The sequence below is a fragment of the Anguilla rostrata genome, chromosome 9 (assembly GCF_018555375.3).
Source record: "Anguilla rostrata isolate EN2019 chromosome 9, ASM1855537v3, whole genome shotgun sequence".
In the NCBI taxonomy this organism is placed as follows: Eukaryota; Metazoa; Chordata; class Actinopteri; order Anguilliformes; family Anguillidae; genus Anguilla; species Anguilla rostrata.
This window is the reverse complement of record NC_057941.1, coordinates 5,820,060-5,847,758: the sequence shown is the minus strand read 5'-3', so window position 1 is coordinate 5,847,758 and position 27,699 is coordinate 5,820,060. Positions and strand designations below refer to the sequence as shown.

The 27,699-nt window shown below is 41.3% G+C and overlaps 1 protein-coding gene across 2 annotated transcripts in view; it reads left to right on the top strand.

The window, feature by feature from the left end:
• LOC135262755 (cell adhesion molecule DSCAM-like) overlaps window positions 1-27,699 on the top strand; it is a 104,484-nt gene that overhangs the window by 45,763 nt on the left and 31,022 nt on the right. Inside the window, exons 4-11 of one of the 2 annotated variants that reach the window (XM_064349943.1) lie at window positions 17,829-17,975; window positions 18,280-18,558; window positions 18,844-19,119; window positions 21,038-21,334; window positions 23,199-23,474; window positions 25,807-26,085; window positions 26,621-26,740; window positions 27,409-27,588. In XM_064349943.1, coding sequence (XP_064206013.1) covers window positions 17,829-17,975; window positions 18,280-18,558; window positions 18,844-19,119; window positions 21,038-21,334; window positions 23,199-23,474; window positions 25,807-26,085; window positions 26,621-26,740; window positions 27,409-27,588 — 1,854 coding nt within the window. Of the gene's footprint in view, window positions 1-17,828; window positions 17,976-18,279; window positions 18,559-18,843; window positions 19,120-21,037; window positions 21,335-23,198; window positions 23,475-25,806; window positions 26,086-26,620; window positions 26,741-27,408; window positions 27,589-27,699 lie in introns of those variants that run through there. The other variant, XM_064349944.1, reaches the window with a different exon arrangement.

Here is a 27,699-nt window from a genome sequence, read left to right as displayed (position 1 = left end):
CAGACAATTAAAAAAAGGGGGGGTTGTTCAGCGGTTTGAGTCCCAGAGGACGTCTCACACAAGAGGGGAGAGTATTTTAATGTGAGCCAATTGTTTGATGACTGAATCCCCTCTCGTCTCTTTTCTCTGTTCACTGCTTTCCCTGCTAGATAAGAGCTCTTAACGCTGTGTTTGCATTCGTGTATTTGTTATTATAGCGTGATTAAAACAAAGATTATACTGTTTATATAGAGGATGGGCCCAGCATTTTGTTAGTGTTAGACCGAAGGTGGGAATTCCCTTTATAATGACACAGAACACTAAATAATCAAGTACAGTCACAAATAAGTAACAAGTGCTTTACACCGTAAGATGCTTTGAATCAGCCTCCATTATTCATGGGTATTTGACCCAGCCCATGTGTTAATCTAGTTTGCTTTTGTAGACTGTAAATAATTATTCTGAGTAGCTCTGTTTTAATGTGTTTGTCAGGCATGTGCACAGATAGACCTGAGGTGAGGCTTTTGGCTTAAATCACAATGTGTCCTCTTGGAAATGTAGTAGTAGTAGTAGCAATAGTAGTAGTAGTAGTAGTAGTAGTATTAGGGGTTAAAGCAGCAAAGCTTTTGGAACTCTATTGTTTTTATTCCGTTTGTTATTATTTTATAGTTTTTTTTTATTTTTTTTAAATTCTTCCCTAAAATGGAACAGGCAGTGAAAATCGTAAATTGTACAGCTATGAAACTTGGCAGGTATGTTACCATGCCCCCCACTACTCAGGTTATCAACATGACATCTAATGCCCAGATGGCGTAACACAACCATTTACGTTTTGTCCCATAAGTCTTGAACCATGTGGTCTACGATAAAAAATATTTTTCCCCAGGATTCCTTGGCTTATGTTGGACAATATGTATTGACAATCAAGGAAAATTATTGGAAATAGATTGAGACCACTGATCAGTTTAAGGGGAAGTTTTACACCTAGTCAACTTTCAGCTCAGCAGCCACCACTGTTTTGTTTGGTCCTACTGTATCACTAATCACCATTTCTCTCATCCTGACACATGCATAGGGTAGAGCATCTTCACCAGTAGCGTGCTCCTCACCACCTTTGAGGATCACAGTTTTTGGTTGCAGTACTGTACTGCACTGTCGTGTGCGAGGTGTCAGTGTGAATGAAATTATATTGTGCACGTGCAGAAGAGCTGGTGTTGCCTGTAAATGCGTGCACCAGGGGAGCACTTTTTTTTCAGCTTCAATCTCGGCCCCTCCAAAAGTCAGGTGCACAGCCCTGGTGTGTGTTTTTTACGGCATATTGACTTTATTTCATGTATTTACATTTCATATATTTCAAGTGAAGTTGAAGTGGCTTTTTATGGTAAGCCAAAAACAGCATTTAATTGCTGATAGTAATGTTAAGTCTCAACACATGTTTTGAAGTGAATATTTCTGAATATTCCTGTACATTACAACAATTGTGATTGTTTCATTTTTTTTGTTAATAGTCAAAAAATTATGAACGCGGCATGTGCAAGAGATAATACAGCCAATGTTTCATTTGAAATATGTGTTAAAATGATTCTCTGAATTTTTGCAACTTGCATGTGATAAATATTCTCTCAATAGCTTTATTTCTGCTGTTGAGATCATCTGATTTATCTGTTTTTCTGGAAGCGCATGATCAAAGATGAAAGAAAAAGGCCTAAATGCACTCTCTGCCTGGCAGAAGAAAATGTTTCATGGACAGTCTCTTTCTTTGATCCTAGATGATGGCCACATGGGGGTCTTCAGTATTGTTTGCTTCTCGTGTGAAGCATTTCAAAGAGGCACTGTAGCACTGTGCCACTGTCTGGTATCGACAACTACAGATAAAATAAATACAAGGTGTGCTCATTATACTGTTTCAGCTGCCAAATTGCTGCTTTAGCCAATACGGTGTACAGTGGTCTACAGTGTACTCCCCTATTAAGAATCACATTTGTCCACTGTGAATTTTCTCTGAGCAATGGTTGATTTTTTTTTTTTTAGATCGTAGCAGCTGGATATGGATATGGACTGGACTGTCCAAATAGTTTATATAATTATTTACAACATTAATTAATGTTGTAATTTACAGTTGATTCTGAGAATTGGAATAAATGAAGTGGTCAACACAATAAAGCAAAATGCATCTGTGTTGGTGTTCATTTTGGTAGTCGCCTTTAGACACATATTTATTTCATATTCTGTATCTCTTGTCATCAGGACAGGAGGCAAGATGATAAGAATGATATTCATTTTTCAGTGGAACAAGGGTGCAATTTAATCCTCCCACAGTGCAGTCAGACCTGAATTTCCAGTGACTAATCTGAGACAGTATCATGATTTGTTGTGTTTTTAGTCAGAATTTTGCCGTGAATCGGCACAGGTCAGAGTTCTGTATGATTTTGCCATTAATCAGCTTTCAGTGCAAACCGTTTCAATGCAAGCTTGTGAAGTCCGGCACCCTGATATGAGTGCGAATGAATTTAGGAAGTTCTGGCGCATGAGAGTTAGAACAGGTCTCTGAAGGCACAGGTGTGACCTTTCTCCTTCCAGAAAGTGTCTTCTGGACATTTGGCTGATACTGTATTAATTTCTCCTGGGATATTGCCATTGGCGTTGTACTGTGATGACTCCTCTTCAACCCACTAGTATACTTTTTTTTTTCATTTTCCATAGATATATTACTAGTAACCTCATGGTCATATCACTATTTCTAATTATAACTGTCGTGATACTAGAGGGTAATCATAGCACATACAACATGTACTGAGGCATTCTGCTCACCACACACTCTGCTCCTACCGACTGGCTGATGCTAAGCAGGTGTGGGCTTGCTTAGTACTTGGATGGGAGACCACCAGGGAATACTGAGTTGCTGCTGGAAGTGGTGTTGGTGGGCCAGCAGGGGGCAGTCTTCCCTCTGGTTAAATAAGCCCCAATGCCCCAGTGCAGTGACGGGGACACTGTGCTGTAGGAGATACCATCTCTCGGATGAGGCATTAAACCGAGGTCCTGACTCACTGTGGTCATTAAAGATCCCATGACACTATTCGCAAAGAGTAGGGGGTTCCCCGGTGTCCTGACTAAAATCCCAGATCTGGCTCTTGCAAAAACTTGCCACCTAATCATCCCCTGATTTAATTGACAAAAAAATGTTCTCTCCCTCCAGTGGAGGTGCTCAGCAACAATAGAAGATTGTGGTTGTACTGGGCAGTTCCCAAGTGTGAATGTGTAAGAGTATGAAGCAGGGTATTCCTGCAAAAGAGCATCTGTCCTCAGTGAACCTACCCTGGGTAAATAAAGGTTAAATAAATAAATAAAGGCATTAAAATAGAAACATTTGAACTGTATTTTTCTGGTGCCATGGGTAAACCTTTGTATACAGGTGACCTAAGTTTTAAGCTAAAAGGTAAAACTATATGCGGTTGCATCTTGAGGGTGAGTTATATTTATGAAGACTCAATGGAGTAGGATTGAATCTGAGTGCAAAAACAGTAAGTGTTTGTTGGGTGAATCACTGAAAAGTAAATAGCTATATAGCGGCTCCATATGCACATAGAGGGTAACATCACACAGCTGTAACTCGAGAGTGGTTAAGAGCAATGGACACTTTTACAGGCATTTAGCAGACACTCTTATCCAGAGCGACTTACACAACTTTTTTACATAGCATTTTACATTGTATCCATTTATACAGCGGAATATATACTGAAGCAATGCAGGTTAAGTACCTTGCTCAAGGGTACAACGGCAGTGTCCTTACCCGGGAATCAAACCTGCGACCTTTCGGTTACAAGCCCAGTTCCTTACCCACTGTGCTACACTCCGTCCTACACTTTACCTGAAGGCCACGTGATTGAAACCAAGCTTGAATACTACTGGCAGGTACTTGAGCATATGGTACAGTTTTTTTAGTTTGTTTACAAAAAGATCCCATAAAGTAATTGTTATAAGGAGTAAGTAATTTGTAAAACTGAGCCATGAATGTAAATGCACATGTTTATTCATGGGTAATGGTTACTTTGTAAGTTACTGTCTGTTGAAAGTAAAACTAATGAATATTCATACAGAACGCACCAGAGGCTGGAAGATAAGGCCGTTATTCTCTGGCAAGGGTGGGGGGGGGGGTGGCAATCAGTGCAGTGCAAACATGAAGACATCAGTGGTTTAATGGCTTGAATCTAACGCAGGCCAATTAAGAGACGCACAGCGCACCAGGGCGGGCATCCATTCATTTAGGGGGAAATTGAGGTTGAAATTAGCCAATATTCAGCCGCGTGGGCTGAGCCCAAAGACTACGTCAGCCCTGTCGCAGCCCTGGGGGGGGGCGCAGCGTGGACCGAAGCTTTCTGTTCTTCCACGCCCTGCGCTGACCAGAAACACTGTATTTGCACAGGGCTCCAAAGGGGATTGCAGTCACGCAGAAAATTATTCCTGGTCGTGTAGTGCCGGGGGGGAGTTAGGTTGGGGAGGGGGTGTGTGTTAGGTGGCTGGGGGGGATAGAAAGAGAAAGAGATGGAAAAGATATAGAGACAGGGAGAGAGGGGAGAGACAGAAAAAAAGGAGTAAGAAAGAAAGAGGCTTGAGATTGCTTTTTAAATTAATTTCCACCCCGCCCCCTTTCCATTACTCCATGTGTGAATTTTTCCCTCCCTGTGTTATGTGAAATGGCGGGAGAAGCGTTCGCGCGTTTGGAGTCTCCCACTCCCAGGCGTGACGTCACAGGACAACAGCCCAGCACAGCTGATAGCTGAGCCTCATCACCGCCGGTGTGCTGCACTGTCTGCTCCAGACTACAGATCACAGCCCTGTCAAATTAATGCGCCTGCGCCGGGCGTTCCAGAGAGAGGGGGATACTCTCTAATGTCGTCACTGCGGCGGCGGCGGCTGCTGGAGCAATCAACGCACCATTACTTGTAATATTTCCATTATGGGGCTGGGGGTGGGGGTGGGGGTGGAGGTGGAGGGAGGGGGGAGGGGAGGGAGGGAGGGAGGGGGGGGGGATTATGGACATGGCTATGTTTAGACAGAAATTATGACATATCAGATGATTGATCACATGCTAGGGCTGGCCTCTAACCGTTGTTTTGCTTTTCTTTGCCGGTTGGCGGCGTGTATGGCTCCATGTCTTCTGAGTGATTAGGTATAACAGCCTGCCTGTCTGGCTGGCCTAAAATTCCATCACCTGTGCTTTGTCTGCTTGGAGTGCTTTACATCAGCTTTACCCTTTTCTGGAAGCAAATATAGCCCCTACTTCTAACCCCTAGTTCCACAGAGGTGAGGTTTTAGTATTCCCTTGGGTTTTAGACGTTGTACATTTTGTGAAACCCAGAATAAGAATGGGGCTTGTGTCCTTCGGGTGTAAGGATCTAAATGTTGCAATCAGCTCATTTTCAGACTGAAGACAGATTATTTCAAGTTGTCTGAAGTGCTTTTGGTACAAGATCAGCGCAAGTGTAACGTATTTCTGCATCACAAATTTACAGACAATTTATAGAGAAATGAGCATGAAGCAATGTATGCCTGCAATAGTTGTATGGTTTCATTTATGGTGACCTTTTACAAAAACAAATGGGAATATTTGGAGTTACTTACATTGTTCTATTTAACCTGAGAGTCTAAATGTGCTTTGTCACTGCTAATGTGCACTAGGAGAACATTTCCTGTCAAAGATTTATTGAATTTTATGTTCAGGGCTTGGAAGGGTATGAGGTTGAATACACTTATACATTACTACTAATAGAGGACTTTGAGGGGCTTGGATATATTTGATATTCATGAGGTTCTCAGTTTATTTCACATTCTATATACAGCATGTGCCATTCAACAAATACGTTGTTGTAATTAAGCAGAGCAACAATTATGTCCGGAACAAAAAAAATAAAAACATGCATAAAAGCACCTCCTGTATCTTTACCCTGTTACCGACTTGACTTTGCTAGCACAGCAAACAGCCCTGCTCACATTAGCGTTGTCTGCTTCTCTGCATGACCTTTGTTTAATGTCACACGTGTCACTTGCTTTTATGTCACCCCGAAACAACATGACACGACAGGAATATTTAGCCAATTTTTTTTAATCATCTCTCCCTCCACTGAAAATAGGAAGCATGATCAAAGCTTATTTTTGGCAGGCCTGGAACATTAATTATCGTTATCAGTGCACTTGACGGCAGAGGGGAGGTCAGCTGAAATGATGGGGTAGTGGGTGGGGGTTTTAGTGGGGGTGTTGGAGAGGGAGTTCCCTTGGGGGCAGCAGAGAGTAGGGCAATAGGGAATGAGGACAGCGCCGTCACACCGCATCACCTCATTCACCGAGGCTCGGGAGGAATGAACACTCTTCCCGAAGCACATTTTTTTGGTTCTGTGGTTTGTCTGTGCTTCTACCCGTGGGATAGCATAGCATGGGGGTTATGGTAACAGGGGGATTTCATTGTTAAACTTATACAAGAATATAAACTTAAAATAAACTTGTCTTTATTATTTCAAGAATTTTGAGATCAGTGAATTAAAAAAAAAAAAATGGGTGCTATTTCTGTGTCAAGCAGAGTGGAGTGTCTCATCCTTTTTCCAGTTAATTGAATGCAAATAATCAGGCTTTTAAATTCAAGATCCGCATAACGACGGTTCTACTGCAAGCAAAAGACACCTATTATGAACACAGAGCAGGAGAGCACAGAGGGATTGAGAAAGGGGTCCAGAATAGGGTCAGGCATTTGGCCCACATCAATCAGACAGAAAACAAAGCCACAGATATGACAAGAGCCCAGGTTTGCGTGACAGGGGAGGGACGGGAGGGTGGGAACGTGGCAGGTGCAGGTAGAGCCTTAACGAGGTTCAGAAAAGCCAAGCCATGTGTTTCATTTGATAACAAATGCTTTTTTTTTTTTCTTTCTTTGCCCATCACAATAACTGGGCACAGGGCACATAACTATAGCAGTGCAGTGACTCTGTACGGCTTGGTGTCTGTTAGGTATAGTCTTAGTAATATTCAGTTTTTACTGTCAAGTTACACAGGCTATGTTCCTGGAGAGCTTTAAAGTTGTTTCATTTTTCATTGTATAAATACAGACACAGTGATGTACCAGAATATTAGATTATGGTAATTTAAATATATTGTAGATTTCTTTTAATTAGGGAAAGAAAACAAATGTGGTGGTCCTCTAATCTGATGCTAAACCAGGTCAGATTTTCAGATGATATGACCCTTTGTCACTACCAGTTTGTGTACATCTAAAATTTGGAAATATGTCTTTAAATTTGACAAATATTGCATCTGTGCTCATGTACACAATATGTTATTTAAATCAGCACATAACAAAATTAATGAGTGTGATGCTTATAAAAGAGAAAGCCATTTCATATGCATGACATTATCACGACCATGGTCATTTTATCACGTTCATCACAAGTACATACTCCGTGTCTCCATTATTTTGTCCCAAAAGTCACAATTTATGAAAAAAAGATCATTATCAGTTCTGTATTTCTGTGTTATGGGCCACACGCAGAGAAAAGTGTTGGCTCATTTAACGGTTGTATAAATGTTTTTTTGAAAACATATGACAGCATTTAACTGGAGTGTTGGAGAGATCACTGGATTAAGGTCTGTTACTGAAAAAGCACTGAGAACAGAGCAATACAATAACAATAAGATGGCTGTGGGGTCTGGGCAGGCTGGCCAGATTTGCTTCGTGCGCTGTGACCCTGGGTTACACTGGAGCTACTTCAGTCAATTGGTTGGTATAAGAAAATAAAGAAAGGAGGTTGCCAATATGTTCCTGAGGAAATGTTGCTGATTAACTGATAATGAAATCAATGCTAACTGTGTGATTGATGTTACAATGTCACTGGAGACCTCCGACTTAATTAAAATCCAGCCAAGAACGCATTTAAACCAAGCCGTGAGATCTCACGAAGGGATACCAAATCTCCGTGAAATGACTGGCAGGTTCAGAATGCCGTGAAACAGTGAGAATTCTGCATGAGAAAAGGAATCACTTATAAGCACCACCGATTGGTCAGCTCTGACAGAACATGTGACTGCGGGTAATTTGATTATATTGCTCTGATTGCACCACCCAGTGTCAGAGCTGCAGAAGTTCAGTCTGTTGTGCTTGGCTGGTATTTAGTGAAGGACAAAATTACAGTGGTGGGGAGATGCTTAAAGAAATGAACTGAGTATTGTGAGCACCATATGATAGGGTCAGCTTTCAGCACATGGACAAACATTAAGTGCAGAGCATAAGATGTTTTCAACTCATGCATGCGTTGTACTTATGTGTGCGTTGTAGACATTTTATTTCTTGTTATAAAAATATAGTATGCATAAAGGAACTTCTTGGACTCGACTTGGTAGATTTAATGATATTTGTTGATACTATGTGTTTTCATATGCACATATAAAAAGGGTATGTAGAGAAATCTGTAAGATAAATACTGAATTTGTCTATGTTGCTGATATTGTAAATACCTTTGGGAAGGGAAGTTTTTTTAATCCATTCCTGCCTAAACAGACTAAATATGACTATCTGCAGTTAGTGAGTATGTGTGAATGTGTGTTTGTGTGTGCTGGGTCTGTGAGGTGGTATGGTAGCAGGGCAAGAATCAGCGTTGCCCTGACAACAACAGCAGCTGTCAACACCTTTCTCTCTAATAGTGACAAATGGTACTTATTACATCAGTGCTAATTTCAACCAGTCTCCTTCAGATGAAGATACTTAGCCCACACTGATCAAATTGCATCCTAGTAATTACTGACAGCAGTCCCTATTAAAAGACAGTGCCTCTGTTTCAGTGCTGTACATCATAACCTGGTCCATCAGTCACATGTTTTTTACCTTTACATTTTTTGTAACAAGACCTTTTCCGTGCCATGGTAAGCAACGTGGGTATAAGTCTCACCTCCCACGGGCTTGTAAAATGCACAGCACTTCTTGTCATGTAAACAGGAAATCATGTCTTCATCAGCAGTTGAGCAATGTGCACGTTCGCCTCTATCCAGAAAGAATGTTTTGCTCAGCTTGTCCCTGAGAAGAAAATTGTAGCCTGTCAAATGTTGTACAGTGAAGCTGAACTGGCTGCAATAGATTTGGATGTGATAAACTGTGCCCACCACAATGTATTGTTTATATGGGGGTAGTCTATAACACATAACTCTTGATGAGGGAGCAGTTAATTTACTCATTCTTCCATAACTTGTTTTTCACAAAGAAATGTCTATATCACTGCATTCAATTATAATGTGTGGGCACATTGGAGTATGGATTCAGATGGCAGGTATGCCATCTACCAAGTTATAGCTTGACGCGGCTGGCATGCCCCATACCAATACAGCATCGAGAGTGTGGCACTTTTTAGGGTTTCCTACAGAAATAACCACAATGACCACAGACTCTCAACCCTTAAGAACATTAACTTCCATACCTTCTGACTTCATGTAAACACACAGAATTCAGATACAACTTCGCACAATAAAACCCCAAACTCATCATCACAAATGCTCCAGTTTCACATTAGACATTTACAGTTGAGGCCAAAAGTTTACATACACCTAGGCTAAAGATATTAAATCTCAACTTTGCACATTTCATGTTACCATACATTTCTTTTTTTTTCAAGTCAATTAGGGCATCTACTTTGTTCACATCAGAGGTCATTTTAAAACAATCGATTTGAGACAGATTTATTTCAGCTTTAATTCACTATATCAGAATTCCAGTGGGTCAAAAGTTTACATACACCAAGTTGACTATCTCTTTAAACAGTCTGGAATATTCCAGAAATTGATGTAATGGCTTTTTTAGAAGCTTCTGGTCGGCCAATTGTTATAATTAGGAGTTGATTGGGAGTTAATTGGCACGTGTGGCTGTATTTAAGGGGCTACCTTTAGACCCACTGCCTTTTTGCCCTTGATACCATTGGACAATCCAAGCAACTCAGCCAAGAAAAAAAGTTTTGGACCTCCACAAGTCCGGTTCCTCCTTAGGAGCAATTTCCAAACAACTGAAGAAACCACGAGCATCTGTACAAACAATTGTACGCATATATAAACATCTTGGGACCACACAGACACTGCATCATTCAGGAAGGAGGCACAAATTAACTCTCAGGGCTGAACGAACTTTAGTCCGAAAGGTTCAACTGAACCCCAAGACAACAACAAAGGAACTGGTGAAGGAGTTGAAGGCATCAGGTACCAAAGTATCTACATCCACCATTAAGAGAATCCTACATCGTCACGGCCTGAAAGGGTATTAATTAGATACAGCATGCATGCTATCAAGCTAACGTTACGTTGTCATGAAACATTTTATGCAGCCTATTTGTTGGAATCATATTTGGCATCACATTTATGCCATTTTATTTTAAATATCAATTAAAATATAGAATGTATCACACATTTTAAATAATTTTAAGTACAATAAATCAGTTATCCTACTATACATTGACTCTGGGCATAGATATACTGTGTACCTGCATCTGAATGTTTGTTTACTGTCACTGCACCTTGTGTTGTAAGTTGTGAGATACCCAGTCATGTATAAATATGTGGTAGAAATTTGTGATTCAGGGCTATTATAGTACCCTTTTCTTCTCTGTTTGTGTCTCTTCCTGTTGAGAGAGAGGCTATGGTGGGGGGAGGTATCACGGTATTCAAGGGGGCTGCAGTGATGTGTTTAACAGGGTTCAGTGAAATGTTTTTGATAATTATGTAGCCTCACCATGATTTGAATTAGCATGTGAAAGTTGTATTTTACATTCAACACTTTTTTTTGTATGCTAATTTGTAAGTCATTTCAAATGACAGGCGCTAACGGTGTCCCACAGGGTATTTTTATGTCTCCATCAGTGAATAAAAAGCTGCCACATCCTAGTTTAACTTTGCTTTTGACGTAAGGGGCCATCTAGTCAGGGAAGGCCTGCCAAGCATTGGCCATTTCCAAGCCCTAAAAAGTTATGCTTAATTTGAGCTACTGTATACAGACTGGCATGCACCAGAGAATCCTCTAAGCATATAATAATTTGTAGACGGTTTTACCGATACTCCTGTACCACAGTAATGTGGTAACTTCATGGTTACAAAGTCTCAAGATCAGCTACAGTACTGTGTATGGCAACTATGGTAATTCCTCATTTTAATATAATGCTCGTATTGTTTATAAAAGGAGTACTTGAGGTGCATATTCACAGAATACTACAAACTGCAATGCATTCTTATTTACGTTGCATGTCAACCTGTTATCCAAAATCTCTCTTTGCAATGAAGCAACATGAATGTATGTGGATGCAGAATGTGAACCGCAGAAGAACCTTCATTATGTATCACTATAAAAACATTGGTTATTAGACAAAACATTCTGCTTGTGTAGAGGTATTATTATTTCAGCTCTCTTTTTGTAGACATTTGTAAAATCGACCTGAAATATGTCAATTACATTTTTTTCTACGGTACTGCAATCATAATAAAAATGCAAGCATCATTGAAAAAAACTAAATTATTTCCTTGGATTTCTTCCTCCAAGTGTACTGCAGATCATAAAAATTATTTACCCCCATACCCTCTTCTATGAAATAGAAGTGAACTAAGGATGCATATGCATTCTGTGTATCTGTATCGGTGAAGGGTCAGTGCTAACTTCTACAGCAAACAGTGTCAGGAAATTGTTGGTGCCAGAAAGGAAATGGTCCGTTGGATTGAGAAATCCGTGCAGTGAGAGTCAGGTAGACATTTGAACTCTGCCCATTCCCAGAGCCTGTGTGATGTTGGGCAATGGCAAAGGCAGATGGGGGAGGGGGTGTCCGAGCTCCACCCCACTCATTCTCTCTCCTACACCCAGTGCAGTCATACATTATTGAAGCCCTTCTGTGCATACCTGTCAGTTTGCATAGATGAGCTGTCAGGCACGGGACCGGTGTACTGGAGCGCACTGGATCGTTACTATTGACCCTGCTTCACTGGGTACAGCACACACATGCAAACACACACACACACACACACACACACACACATATGCATACATCACTGACATTCATACATACATCACACGCATACATGCATACACACACAGGTGGGTGAGAAATTAAAGGAAAAACCAACATGAAGTGTCTTAGTAAGGTGCCAGAACAGCTTCAATGTGCCTTGCCACAAATTCTACAAGTTTCTGGAACTCTGGAGGGATGGAACCATTCTTCAGAAAGACATTCCCTCATTTGGTGTTTTGATGATGGTGGTTGAGAGTGCTGTCTTACATGTCGGTCCAAAATCTCCCAGAGGTGTTCAATTTGGTTGACATTACATTACATTACATTTATTGGGCAGACGCTTCTATCCAAAGTGATGTAAAATAAGTGCAGGCCAAAGGTCATTGGAACAACTAAAATCTAATCTTCTCTTTCTTCAAACAATATTTGTGCTGAGAGGATACTCAGTACCCCTAAACAATTCCATAAAATATAGCCAGGTTAATGTTGTCCCTTATTTATGTTATTGTGGTTGATACACTGTAAAATGTCCAGTGTTAATTCAGCTCTCACAGATGGGAAACACATGTTATCTGTGAGTGTTGAATTAATACAGCTAGTCTTGAATTAACACTGGACATTTTACTGTGTACTGTTCAACAGAATATGAATGAGAAAGCATTGCAGTTGTCCTGTTTTTAAATCATTAAATTTTAAATTTTTGTATTTTAGCTTTTGCCTAGTTCATGTATGATCTGGCTTCTCTCTTAGTTAGCTTATTGCTTTTTTTGTGCTTTTTGTGTGTGTCCAGGTTGACACGCAATGATCCATGCACACACACACACACACAGAATTGACGGGTATATGTTCAAAAGAACAGCTGTCTGACACAGTAGCCGCACTGCAGCGTGCTGCACCTTGACAATGACTGCAGTTGGATTGAGGGGGTGTGCACAGGGGGTGGTGGGGCTGGGGGGAGGGGGGTGGGGGTGCAGATTCCTCTTAGACATGGAAACAAAATGCCGGCACCATTTGGCTCCATTCTCTGACAACGATCGTATGCAATGCTCTAAGAAAAAAAAAAAGGTTGCCCAGTGCATTGTGGGAAACTCATTCGGGGTCAGAGAAACCGAATGTGAAGTTAGTGCCGGCTGCATTATTCATGAGGTGGAGAGACAGAGGAGAGGAAGATGGAGAGGAGGAAAAGGGGCAGAAGGAGAAGGAGGAGGATAGGAGGTAGCAGGCAAAATCAACAGCAGGTAGGGGAAGCTGAGCTGACTGGGCCCTGCCTTTTCACCACAAGAATATGTCTGATGTCAAATGAGCCAGACAATGGGTCCTTCGGCTTTCATTTGATTTTTTTTTTTCCTTTTCAAGTGACAGAGAATCAGAATTCTACTCCAACACATACAGCAGTTTTCGATTTTGTTTTTTGCTTGTGTTGTTCATTTATTTATTTATTTTGTCATATTTTAGAATGTATGGTTGTCTTTGTTTAATACAGGGCACATTTTTATTTTTATTTTTCTGCATCTTAGTGTATCCCCTTTTTATTGTTCTTAGATCCACTTAATAAACGTGTACAGCATAAGAACCAAAGGCTATTTAGCTCCAAGTATTAATTTATTTTTATTTGACAGAATGTACATCCTCCTGCTTATTTGTATATATAGGCACATGTGGCAGTTACCATTTGTAGCATCTAATTATTGACGTTGTTAAATTTGTGAAAACTGCCATTAGCCCCTCTAACCTTTATTAAACGATCTGTCATGAAGGACAGATGTGTTGTACAAGCAGTACAATCCTCTGCCATTTTTTTACTCGAGGACAAAGGGGAGGATTTCTTTATTTGAAAGACATGCTAGCTGTATGCACCGCTGCAGAGACTAAATGATTGACACTTTTATTCATGCTATTTTATTTTATACTGTATTTTCCCCAATAATTTTCAAAGTACACATTATAGCATATGCATGCGATTACTTAATTAAAGGTGGTAATAATTTAAACTGTACTGTTTGACATATTTTAGCCTGTTCTCCATATATTATGTATTTTATGTTTTACCAATATATTTAAATAGACTGAAAAGACTGGTTGAAAACATTGTTGAAGGCATTATATAATGGCATAATAGAAGGCAATTTGTACAGTTACAGATATGACTACCAAGATGTAAGTGTATTCTGAAGTATTATTCATGAAGATTTAATTGATTAGAACCTGTTCAGACTCATGTTTCCTCATAATATTGTGCTGAGAAACAGTAGTCAGGTGGGTGCATTACATTGTGTACAATAAGGTGCATACAAAAAAGTGTTTGTCATGGTAACTATTTTATAATATATTCCTTAACTGTGGTAATTACTATTTGGAAAATAACATGGCAGTATTATATGTAGTATAATAAATATGCTATAAATTGTCACTGGTAGTCCATGTCATTACAGATAATGTCTAACGGAAAATAAAGATTTAAAGAGAAAGATTATTTGTTCAGCACATCGTCAAAAACCCGCCCCTTACTGTATTTAGCATGCTAAGTATGAGAATCGGGAGAAATTTGATTTGGCCTTGGTGAAGTGACAGTGATTAAATTAAGTGCGCCTCCAGACCGGTGAGTTCCTGGAGACCGCCGGGCCAATAAAGCACGTCGGTCGCTCCCCGAACCGGCACGTTTTTAAATGCTTTGGAAGTGCACGCGCGCTCTGCCTCGCCTTTGTCATGGATGACGAGCTGTCTGTTTTAATGAAAGCGCTGCTCATTCACGAGCCCAACGGAACAAATAAGCGCCTTGAAAATCTCCAACTTTAGACGCGTAGCAGGGTGCCAGCCAGTCACGGTCGAGGCTGGGAGAATACAAAAAGCAGAGAACTGAAGGGAGAAAAACAACCGTGATTGTGAACGAGTGAGTGTGCAAGTAAAAAAAAAAAAAAAGAGAGAGAGAGAGGGCACATTGTCCCTGCTTTTAATTTCTGCTTTCTGTATCTCCTGAATTGTGCATTTTCATTTAAGGTTTTTTTTTTCTTTTCTTTTGAATCAAAGTTCACCTCCAGCTACACACATCACATGACATCATGACATGACAATAGCCTGACGTTGAAGACATTAGGTTATTAGCCAGTAGATGCTGGTAGGATATAATAAAATGTATGTGTGCTTCCTCACTATTGTTCTTCAGAAAAGCTAGTTCAGCTTTGTGGACATATGTAGCTGAAAGAATAGTTTAAAAGTGAATATGTAAAAGATAGTTGACTCTGTATAAATCTAAAATGAAATGGTTACTATGCGAATTAAGAACACTGAGCTTTTCATACTGGATTAATTTTTCATATTCCTTTATTCATGTGCTGTATTACTGCTTTAGTGCTTTTCTGTACAACATAGGGTAAATAAGAAATAAGAGACAGCGCAAAAGAAATGAATATCATTAAATCACAAAAATAATGTATTATGTGTGAACGGTAACAGAAATACAGCCTCTGCTGTATTACTGCTTTAGTGCTTTTCTGTACAACATAGGGTAAATAAGATATAAGAGACAGCGCAAAAGAAATGAATATCATTAAATCACAAAAATAATGTATAATGTGTGAACGGTAAGACAAATACAGCCTCTGAAATTAAACGTGTGCAATTTGTACCTCTCAACAGATTGTAAAAAGAAGTGGTTCTTTCAAAGTCAAGTGGATGTTGAATTTTTCATGGCTGTGTCTGATGACTAGGGATTGTATAGCTCATTTCACCAACCTTTATACGAACAAACAAGCTCTCTCTCTCTATCTCTCTCTGTCTCTCACACACACACACGCGCACGCAGGCACACACAAATGCACGCAGTACAAAATCCTCTCCCTTCCTCTCTGCTGCTGGCTGCCTGTCATACACAACTGCATTTAGACCACAAGCTGAAAACCCCTGCAGGATATCAAATCCATGGTCTCTCATTTCTAACTAGGTCAGTGCTTACAATAGCTACACACTTGTCTCCTTGCCTCCATCTTTCTACCTTGCTTCTTCTCTGCTTATTCTACTCAACATATTGTTTTGTCAAAAGCTGATCAGTTAGTTTACATGTAAATATTATTGACATCCATATTTGAAGAATAGATTTTTTTACTTTCCCTGTGTATATTCGGGCAGTACGGCAATACATTTATTTCAATGTACTATATTTATGCAATGGGTATGTGTCGACAACACATTTGTTTATATATATTGCAAAGTCTCTGTCAGAGATGAAAAATGCTCATTTTGTGTGGATTTTTTTTATTGATCAAAAAATAAGATTTTTTTTTTTACATGTGCTTGCATGAATACACAGAGAAATAACCTGCAATGCAAAATCGGTTTTAAAAGGTTCAATTATTGACAAGTAAGGGGAAGAAGCTACAGGAAAAAAAATGTCGGAACAGGTCTGAGCATCTGAAGCATTCAGTGGTTTTCATGAAGAACAAAAAAAAAAGAAGAAAAGTGACAGGATAAAGAAGGATGAGATGGTCTTTATTTAAAAAGCAAACAATTTGTCTCCAGAGCCCATAGCTGAATATACATGCTCCCAGCCACAACCTTAATTCAGTCTAACTGCAATGCAGTTTTTTTTTTGTCAATTTGTGAACATTTTCCCTTTATTAACACTTTGGATGGCAGTGTGAATAAAAAAGACTATAGACAATAGCCAAGGCTACAGCAACAACAGCAAAGCCACACTTGTTTTAATGTGCTGCTAAAAAATGAAGGCGAAATAAAGCTCCAGTCAAATAGAACTGAAGCGTAAGATGTCCGCCGTTGCAGTCATTACGGCTTCTAAGATGTGGTTTCGAGCGCATGCGACCGTGCTGTGTGTTATTATGTACTGTACGAAGGCCACATATGATCTTCCCACAATGCATTTCAGGACATCCTGGTCTTATTCGGTCCTGTTCTGGTGTGCTAAAGGAATTATCAGTTTCCACTCAGTTGCCTCTCCACTGGGCTCCTTGGGGGTTTTGTATCTCAGAATGCAACACAAGGGTTATTCTGCCCATGTGTATTGTAAGTGCCACAGGGCTGCTAAGACAGCCCTGTCTAAATTGCATTTTCCATCATTTTTGACATCAACATATTCTCCTAGGGATAAGTGGATACATAGTACAACGTAACATAATACATTAATTCTAATGAATGCGGAGGACCCCACCACCAATCTCTGGGTTATCCACAGGATGAACATGATCTTCTCACATACCATTGATATCATAAGGGGGTATTATTGCCAGGTCAAATTGATTCCTTATTTACAGTGAGTGAAAGCGAAGGAAAGCAACTCCTCACTTCTGTAATATTACTTTACGCCCTGTAGATGATGTGATAGTGTTTGAATTTAAAACATACACGTCCAGTGATTTTGATGGGAATATCTGAAGTCATTGCAATCCATCAGTGCCGAACCTTTCAAATACAAATGTTGCCAGAGCTTGTTATCTGTGGCGATCATTACGTTCACAATAGTTTTATTTGGCTGGATAACTGCAGAAACCAGCAGGTCTGCTTACTATCTTTCCAAGGCCTTTGTAACTGTGGAAATCACAGGTGAATTTCTTGATGAAATGGCAAAAAAAAGTTAGGACATTTTTGTGTAAAGCAGTCAAACAAAAAATAAAGTTGTGTCTGATGTAATAAGTGTTATTTGATTCCTGTTGGATATTGTAAGGATTAATTCCATATGCAAGCATATTGTTCAATAGAAGTGGTTTTTAAAAGGCTAAACCATAGGGGAGGTGAATTGAACAAGGGCCATCTGTATCAAGTTCCTGAAGGGCAGGACAAGTTTGAACACTTTCTGATCTTTTTTTTTTTTTTTTTTTTTTGCCTCAGGATCTAGATTTCTCATCACATCCATGGGAGCCTTGTATATAGTGGATGTACAGAATGAGGACGGACTATATAACTACCGCTGCATCACACGGCATCGCTACACCGGTGAAACCAGGCAAAGCAACAGTGCTCGTCTCTTTCTGTCAGGTGAGGTCACCTCATCGCATCATCATTCCGACGGAGCTCTCATGCACTGCCCAATCATATGCTTTTATTCAGTTATCCTAAATTCATCTGACTTGCAAAGTTTTTACTTTAAAAAAAAATAATAAAAATTTGACACGATTAATTTAATTTAATTGGAGTGAATGCTGAACTCGCAAAACTGCATTTGTGAAGAAAATAACATTTCCATGTGACTGTGTTGTGGGGAAAAAGGCAGATTGATTCCCGGCTCATGTCCTACTCGTCGTGTTTTCCCTCCTAAATTCTTTTGTTTCTCCCCTGGAAGACCCTACAAATTCAGAGCCGGTGATCATAGATGGCTTCAGCCAGCGGGAGGTCATGGCCGGCCACCGGGTGGAGCTCCCGTGCAAAGCCTCGGGGCACCCGGCCCCGAAATACCGCTGGCTCAAGGACGGCCAGCCGCTCGAGCCGGAGAGCCGCTTCCGCCAGAGTGTGACGGGCCTGCTGATAGAGAACGCCCGGCCCGGCGACACGGGGAGCTACCTGTGCGAGGTGTGGAACAGCTACGGCAACGCCGAGGTCGTTGGCCGGCTGCTGGTCAGACGTAAGTCAGTGGCGTTCCCTTTACAGTGTTCCCTCCCATACGTGGACTATGACAAGTAAAGAACCAAACAAGGAGAATTTGGTTCATTGCAGTGTATTCCCCTTAGTGATAGCATCGCTAATGGCTCTACCATAGCTATACACACACACACCACACCACACAGTAATTGGCATAATTTCCGTTTTTAATGCCTCTGTATTTTACTGCTATCTGGGCTTAAATTCATAGTCATTCATTCGTACGCTATACTCTCCACTGAGGTGTGGTTTCACTGTCATGCTGCAGAACACCTGAAGGCTGTGATCAGCCCCCGAAAGGTGAAGGGCAGCGTGGGCAGCCAGGTGTCCCTCTCCTGCAGTGTCAGCGGCTCGGAGGAGTACGAGCTCTCCTGGTACCGCAACGGAGAGGTCATCCGTCCCGGCGTCAGTGTGCGCATCGCCGGGAATAACCGGGAAAACCTGGCGATGGACGGCATGGCCAAGAGCGATGGCGGCGCCTACCAGTGCTTCGCCAGGAAGGGGAGAATGTCCGCTCAGGACTTCGTTCAGGTCATCTTGGAAGGTGAGTACATGCCTTCCAAATGTGTTTACCGTAATAAATAAAGCATCTCGAGGCTTTGGAAGGCATTCTCATGAAAAGTAAAACGGTATAAATACAATTTATTATCATCACCGTCATCTTCTTCTCGAGCTAGGTTCAAAATGGAACAGTGACCTTTATGGTTTTATCATTCCAGCAACACAGGCTGCCATAACACAATGTATAGTCCCTCAGATGCGCATGCAATCTACCGAACTGTCCTTTGTGCCAGCTAGCTGTACAGTCCAGCAGGTATCGGTATCCCAGTTCCATTTAAACAGCTCATTGTCTCAGAACTAGGAGGAGTCATATAACTGGTTCAGTCACGGCAGTAATAAACTCATTCCAGCCATCGGGTGGAGGGGAGAACTCCTTCAATGTTCCCTGTAATATTGCTCACCCAATATTTACATTAGCAATGCATATTGATTATAGCTTACAAGCCCATCTCCGCAATGATGTGATCGTCTGAAGATCAAGCAAATGCAGATAAGAGGTGTCAGCGTTTCTTAGAAATCTGAAGGGGATACCCCTGTCTCATATTACTTAGCAGCAGCTGGTGTGTGTGTGTGTGTGTGTGTGTGTGTGTGTGTGTGTGCATGTACCGTATGCGTATTCACGCATTGAGCTATTTGCAGTAGGTAGTAGAGTAATTGACCGTAGCGGCTCCTACACTCTAATGAGGCCTGTAGTGCAGTTACAGTACGGCTGCTATTATTAGAATGTCTCTGCACGGCTGACAGTGCTTACAGTGCCTGAGTCCGGTTGCTGCGGCAACTGTCTCCTGTGGCCACGGAACAGCGTAAAGAGGGTATTGATAATCTATAATGATGTGGGGGGTATCTGGGAGCAACAGCAAGCAAGGTTTCAAAGTCTGCCGTCTCTAGTGAATATTATAACATTTCTAAGTTTCTAGCACGAAAAAAGGGTGAGAACAAAATTTACATTCGATTTGGAAGATTTTACTAGTTTTTCCAACTCATCAGCATGCCTAAGGCAAATTCTTCGGGTGGATCAGAAAAACAGGAATCATGAAGTTATATATACAAACATGTATGCATATATACAAACATGCATGTATTACTGTATAACATTTCAATTATTTCCATTGTTCATATTTTTGATATTGCTATATATTCGCATTGGTCGTAAGAGACATCTGTTAGCCTTTGCTACTAATGCCTCGAACATTTGAATTGGGGGCTAACTAACAGCCCTAGCTGTTAGTATGGAATGGAAACAATATACAGTGGTGCAAATGTGTGTATGGAAATGGCTATACGCATATGCATATGTGTAGGAGACGAGTCTCCCCGAACCATTGCACGCTTTTTCCTTATATACAAAAAGATCAAAGCAAAACACCAAGTCATCAAATAATGACACAATCATGACACAAGCAGATTATTGATTTATATAGATTCTTGATCTTGTTTGCACTGTGAGCATATCACACCAGGTTAACCTGTATAGCCAACACATTAACTTGTTCCTCATGACATGGGCTTTCCATCAATACTGTACAAAACATGATTACACTGTATTATGGAGAACCTAAGTTTTACATAATGCTGATCCAATTGCATGTTTTTCAAATGAGTGCAGTCTCTATCACACTTGCTGACTCCCATAATTTTTAGTCTATTTTCTTTAGGAGGTTTGATTAGGAGCGCACTTCTGTAAACCACCTTACACAGTGATTTTCAAAATATTGAAAAACAATTTTATTCCACATTCTAATATTTGTTCGGCTACGTTATAATATGAGATGAGTTACAGAAATTATATGCACCCATTCAGGGTGCCTGAAGCTTAGGATGTGGCTGTACTCTAGCTTGCTGTGCCGTTGATCCATCACTGACACTGGATGTCTTTCTGTCTTTCCCTCTCCTCTCTCCAGATGGCACACCGAAGATCTTGTCTGCCTTCAGCGAGAAGGTCGTCAACCCAAACGAGGTGGTTTCTCTGGTCTGCAACGTCAAGGGCACGCCTCTGCCAACTGTCACCTGGACCCTGGATGACGATCCGGTCGTGAAGGACGCCAACCATCAAATGGACAAGGTCCTAATTGGCGAGGGCAATGTGTTGAGCTACCTGAACATCTCCAACACTCAGGTCCGGGACGGGGGCGTCTACCGCTGCACTTGCAACAACTCAGCGGGAGTGGTCTCCTACCAGGCTCGAATAAACGTAAGAGGTGCTTGTCAGATCAGCTCCTCCAAAACACACACACATAACTCATCTTGGTTGTTGAAGTTCATGCATGCTTTAAGCCAATTCAGAAAGTGCCTTACTAACCTCATTTCAGGAAAACATTGATTCCTTTTATGTATTTTTTTCTCCTTCAGTTTTTTTTTTTCCCATTTCAGTTGCTTCAGACTTTGTGATTTTGAGTTGATTTTTTTCCTGCCTTTTCTGGTTTCCATCTTCAGTTCTTTTATAAGTACAGATGTTTCTTTGTTCTTCTGTGTAGTTGTCATGTTCAGTACCTGGCTCAGCTCATTATCTTTATGCAGTTGCATTCCTTCATAATCCCATTGTTCTCTCAAATCCATGTCAAGTTGCAGTATTGAAATGGTCCTATTTATTCTTTATTGATGTATGCTTTCTCACCTTTTAGCACATGCAAAGTACAGATCAAAGGGCAACCCCTACTGCAATGGCTTATACTGTATGTCCTCCATGTTCATTGAGTACCTTTGCATTAACTCAATCAAGAAAAATATGAGATGTTAGATATGAGATATCCACATACTTTTGGTTGCACTTTTGGTTTCTATTTCTTACCCAGTACCCTTTCAAACAAAAATTTTCAATCAAGAATGCTACATTTTTGTCTATGTAGTTATTACTGTCTCAAACAATCTTACAAACAAAATAATTGGTTCACAAATTTGTTTTATGCACATAAACAAATCTCTCCCGAGCAGACAAATGTAATAATACTGTACATTTCAATTTCTTTATGCGCCTTATTTTTTTTTTCAGAAAATATTTACCAATGTATGTGTATTAATTTGACAATGTCTCAATGTGCATTTATGCATCACCTGGCATGTTGGAAATTGTTTGCATTCATTTGTGGACTTTTGAGGCATTTCTCAGCAGATTTATTCAAAAATAGTTTTGTTTTTTTCTTCATTGAGTCTACTCTAGCCAATCGAATTGTAAGACATCCTTTTTGCTAACACGCACTTTATTCTGACCAATCAATCAATCTGACCAATTTTTGAGCGCCTGACCCAGTTTCTATTTATCACAGCTTTAAAGCTGATCGTTTAATGGTCTCATAATACACTGGAATTTTTAATTCTATCAATAGCTTATTATTTTTTTAAGAAAGAAAACTGACATTCATAACCAGCTTTCTCATGCCATACTTACTCACACTTTTTAGTTATTTTATATCAGAGTTTCCTTTGATCATGTCAGAATGCTTGTTAGCATTTGTTCACTTTTTCCTTAGTTTTTTCTTTTTTCCTGTTTTCGATTGAGTGTGCACGTCTGTTTCCCTGTTTGCATGCACCTCCTACTCATCACTCCAACATGTCTGTCTGTAGCCAGTGAGCCATCTGCTGCCTGTGAAAAGTTAATTCCAGGAAACATTACATTATCATTTCAGAGACTGAATACAGATGTGTATTTTATCATGTGCTGTCTGTGTGGCCGTGTATGTTCTATATGTTTGTTGTTTCCCTCTCTGTTTTGTTACAGCCGTAATTTAAGGATCTTGGCCAAGCCTGCTTCCTGTTACTCAACAGGTGTCCTTTACTTTCTTTTGTCTTTGTTATTTTAGTTTGTTATTTTAACTTATTGTTTTTGCCTGGAACCCGTGAGGGGGAAGGGTGAAGTGGTCCGTTTATTTTATTTCGTGTTTGCGTGCGTGCGCTCCCTCTCTCCATGCGACAGAAATGGTGTTCCCCGGTACTGTCGCATCTCCCTGCCCAGTGCGTCGCGCTTGACGTGTGACAGCAGTCTTGATTAATCTTTGTGCTTTGCTCTCATTAAAACACCCTCAAAATCATTTTAATGAGAGTTCCATCTCTTATGTTTCTTTTAAGGTGCTCCAAGCATCCGGCTAATGAAAAACCTCACAGCCATAGCTGGGAGGGACACCTATATTCACTGCCGTGTCATTGGCTACCCATACTACTCCATCAAGTGGCACAAGAATGGCAACCTGCTTCCTTTTAATCACCGCCAGCGTGCCTTCGAGAGCAATGGCACGTTGAAGCTGTCAGATGTCCAGAAGGACACGGATGAGGGAGAGTACACCTGCAGTGTGTTGGTCCAACCGAAGCTGTTCACCAGCCAGAGTGTGTACGTCGCTGTGAAAGGTAGGGCCTGTCTCCACACTCCCATAAAATCCTGGTGCAGGAAGTGAAGATAGCTGCGGTTGTATATCGGGGTTAGGGTCACAACACCATCCCCACCGCCATCCATGGTTTATAATAATAATAATATCCTGTCATTTATATAGCACTTTTCCGAATGCTCAAAGTGCTTTACAGCAATGAAGGGAAACTCACCTCACCCACCACCAATGTGTAACACCCACCTGGGTGATGCACGGCAGCCATTTTGCGCCAGAAAGCTCACCACACATTAGTGAAGGTGGAGAGGGAGAGAACATTTTTTTGGCCAATTAAATCAGGGGATGATTTGGTGGCAAGCTTGCGAGAGCCAGATCTGGGATTTAGCCAGGACACCGGGGAACCCCCTACTTGCGATAAGTGTCATGGGATCTTTAATGACCACAGTGAGTCAGGACCTCGGTTTAACGTCTCATCCGAAAGATGTCATCTCCTACAGCACAGTGTCCCCGTCACAGCATTGGGGTTTATTTGACCAGAAGGAAGATTGCCCCCGCTGGCCCACCAACACCACTTCCAGCAGCAACTCAGTATTCCCTGGTGGTCTCCCATCCAAGTACTAACCAAGCCCACACTTAGCTTAGCTTCAGCCATTCAGCAGGAATGCTGCAGAGACATGCCAGCACAGCACACTCTGGGATAATGCCCCAGAATGAGTCTCAGTTGCATGCAAACCTGTCCCCAATCCCCCTCTCATGCATGCTATCTCTGTGTTCCAGACAGAGTTGGGCATCAGCATAGATTTATGATCCATCTTGATACCGTTGTTCTGTACCTCCATGTACACAGATAGCACTCCACCAAACCGTGAGTGTGACATTAAAAATAATGATAAACGATTGCATATAAACTGTGCCTTATAAATGCCGAAAAAGCTCTCTTACCCCAAATACAACCAATGTGTAGCATCGCCTTGGGTGATGCACAGTGCCATTTTGTGCCAGAACACTCAGCACACATCATCTAGCACACATATAATTAAACCATTGATATCGGAGGATTGGAGGCCAGTTTCAAAGATGCAGGTTGGAAATTTTGCCAGGACACCGGGGACCTCCCGACTGTCTGGACTGATTCCTATTAGAACATTTCCCCCTCTTCAGCTTGAGCTGAAGTGCCTCGTGCTCTGGTGCACAATGCTTTTGGACCTTAACCCCATGAAATGCTTTCAATGCTGGGGCAGTCACGAGTTTTCCCATCACCGAAATGAACACAAAAGTGTTGTAAGGATGATGGAGACCAAGTGCAACAGAAGTCTCAGACTGCATTTTTCGCCACAGAGCGTGTAGATGTGTCTCATGCAGGGGACGGGGAATATGGAAGGGCCCACGCGCATTAAACAATGTGACACCTCCATTATGCCTAAGTTAATTTGCACTGCTGAAGCTTAGAAAATCTGAAGCATCTTGGGAAATCCCGGGAGTAAATTATCCTCACTTTGTTGTGAATTAAATAAGCTCTGAAGTGCCGCTTATTTCAATGTTATTGTAGCTCATTGATTCTCAAAAGCGGTTGATCTTTCCACGTGGCCTTTGCATCCCGAGAGAGGGGGCCGGGATAAATGTGTTATGAAGGAGATAAGTGCTGTTTATTGCATATCACTTTGCATCTCTGCTTATTGCTTTTCATGAATTTTCTTTCTGCCCAGCAGATTAATGTTGTGCCGACTGAAAATTCTGAAAAGACTGTTTGTTCTAATAGTGGGGAAAATCAGCACACTCGTTTATACTCATTTGCAGCACTTATGTAACATTCTGAAGTAGGATCTTCTGCAGGACCAACCCCATAAACATTTCTACTGAAGATGTTTTCTGAATGTGCTCTATATTATTTTACACTGTCAAAGCAGTTTTGCTCATTTGTAGTATGTCAGGGGAGTATATTTTCCAGGTTCATTTTTGTTTCACAGTTTAGGTCATTTGGCTAAAAATCCTCTGCATTTCCTTTCCTGTTTTAACACTGTTTAAAGGGCTCTCTGGGTATTAATGAAAGAAAATCCACATGATGATTTGTTGGAGTATGCCTGAATGAATACTTATTTTGTATTAAATACCTTGGGTTCTTTTTCAAATGCTTTTAACCTTTGGTAAATGGTATTTACAGAAGATTGCACTGGGTGCATTTGAACAGCACACATCCAGAAAATTGTGTGTAATCCAGTTTTTTCCTTCCAGAGTACCTACATACTTCACATAACCATGTATATTTTTTTGTTTCCATGGACTCTGATTAATGGTACTCTTCTTACCTGAGCATTTTTTTTAAGCATAGAATGTCTACCCACCCATCCTCCTAGTTCCTCCGTTCATCCAGCACTTCGAGTTCCCGCACTTCTCTATTGGTCAGCGGGTCTTCATCCCCTGCGTGGTGGTGTCCGGCGACCTGCCCATCTTCATCACCTGGCACAAAGACGGCCGGCCTATCCCTGCTAGCCTGGGCGTCACCATCGACAACATCGACTTCACCAGCTCCCTGCGCATCTCCAACCTCGCGTCCCGGCACAACGGCTTCTACACCTGCATCGCCCGCAACGACGCCGCCACCGTGGAGCACAAGAGCGAGCTGATCGTTCGAGGTGCGACCGGAGAGCCCCTCTCAAAACTGCGGTGTTGCTGAATCATATGATCCACGTACTGGCAAAAAAACACAGGAATCCAGGATCAGGCATCTCATAGTTTTGAAAAAAAAATAAAACTGAAACTCACTTTAAAAAACAGTTTTTTTTTTCTGTTTCCTGAATACTTGTAGTCAAAGCTCAAAACTTTTAAATACAAATCAATACACGACTACCATCTCTGCATATTTTATTATGTCTCTGTTTAGAATGGCCACAGCAGAGGGTACAAATGACTTCTCGTACCCATTTTTCCTGGCTAGTGGGACCTTGAGTCTCCTGCCAGATGGCAACAGCTGTAATGCTGAGTGAAGGGGTGGGTGGGGTCATTATAGACCTGGGTTGCCTTTTTGGTTATGGACCGGTTGTATAGGTTCTGGAGTTGCAATTGTTTGCCTCCAATGATCTTGCTGGCCTGGCTGACCACCTGGGTCAGCTTGTTCCCGTGTCTAACTGAGAGATTTATCCGATGTATCTGTTTTTATATCCTGTGCAGTTCCTCCAAGGTTTGTCGTGCAACCTAAGGACCAGGATGGTATTTACGGGAAAGCTGTGATCCTCAACTGCTCTGCGGAGGGAACCCCAGCTCCCACTATCGTGTGGAAGTTCTCCAAAGGTGAGACAATGCCCTGCCCAGTGGTTCTCTCGAGCCTGAAAATCCAGTTGATCCAGTGGTTAATGCACCTTTAGCTGCCTTTGCACACAGAACCATCATTACTGACTATTTGTAGTAATCAGCTGAATACACAGCCTTTGTGGATTCTCGGTTTATATGCAGAAGGAAATTTTACACAATGCCTTGAAAATGGCCTGAAGGCTGTGGATTCAGCTGATTACTACAAATAGTCAGTAATGGTGGTTCTGTGTCCAAAGTTGACCTTCAACTCCAATTTTCCTTGAAGTGGACATACATTCTTTTTGTTCCCCCAAGTACGGGAATGTCATTGAAATAAAAACTGATGAGAACCTACATGCTAAAATAATACAAGCGCAAGCCATACATTACATCTACTCATTAACTGCTTTTACCCTGTGCAGCTTACGGTACATAAGTGCAGTCAACTGTTTTAACAGTGCGACAGTAGATGGATTATTAAACATTCGCAGTGCCAATTACAGTGTAACAAGTGTAGTGTACGAAACATGAGGTTTGCATTGTAAACCATCCTGATAACATTTCCAGTATTAGTGAAGTGCCGAGACTGGGAGAAATTCCAGGAAAGAGGTTTGTGGTGAAGCCCCTCAACGTTTCTCTCATTTGGTCACGTCTCTTCCCCCTCCCAGGGGCGGGCGTGCCCCAGTTCCAGCCCATCCCCCTGAGCTCGGGCTTCCGACTTCAACTTCTGGACTCAGGCTCTCTGCTCATCAAGCATGTCCTCGAGGAGGACAGCGGCTACTACCTGTGCAAAGTCAGCAACGACGTGGGAGCCGATGTCAGCAAATCCATGTATCTTAACGTCAAAAGTAAGACCCATCTCTTCCCTTGCTGTGCGATTGAGTCTGCACCAATGACGGAGCTTAAAGTGTTACCAAGCTCTTCCTAAAACATATTACAGTGTTAATATGCCTTTCCGT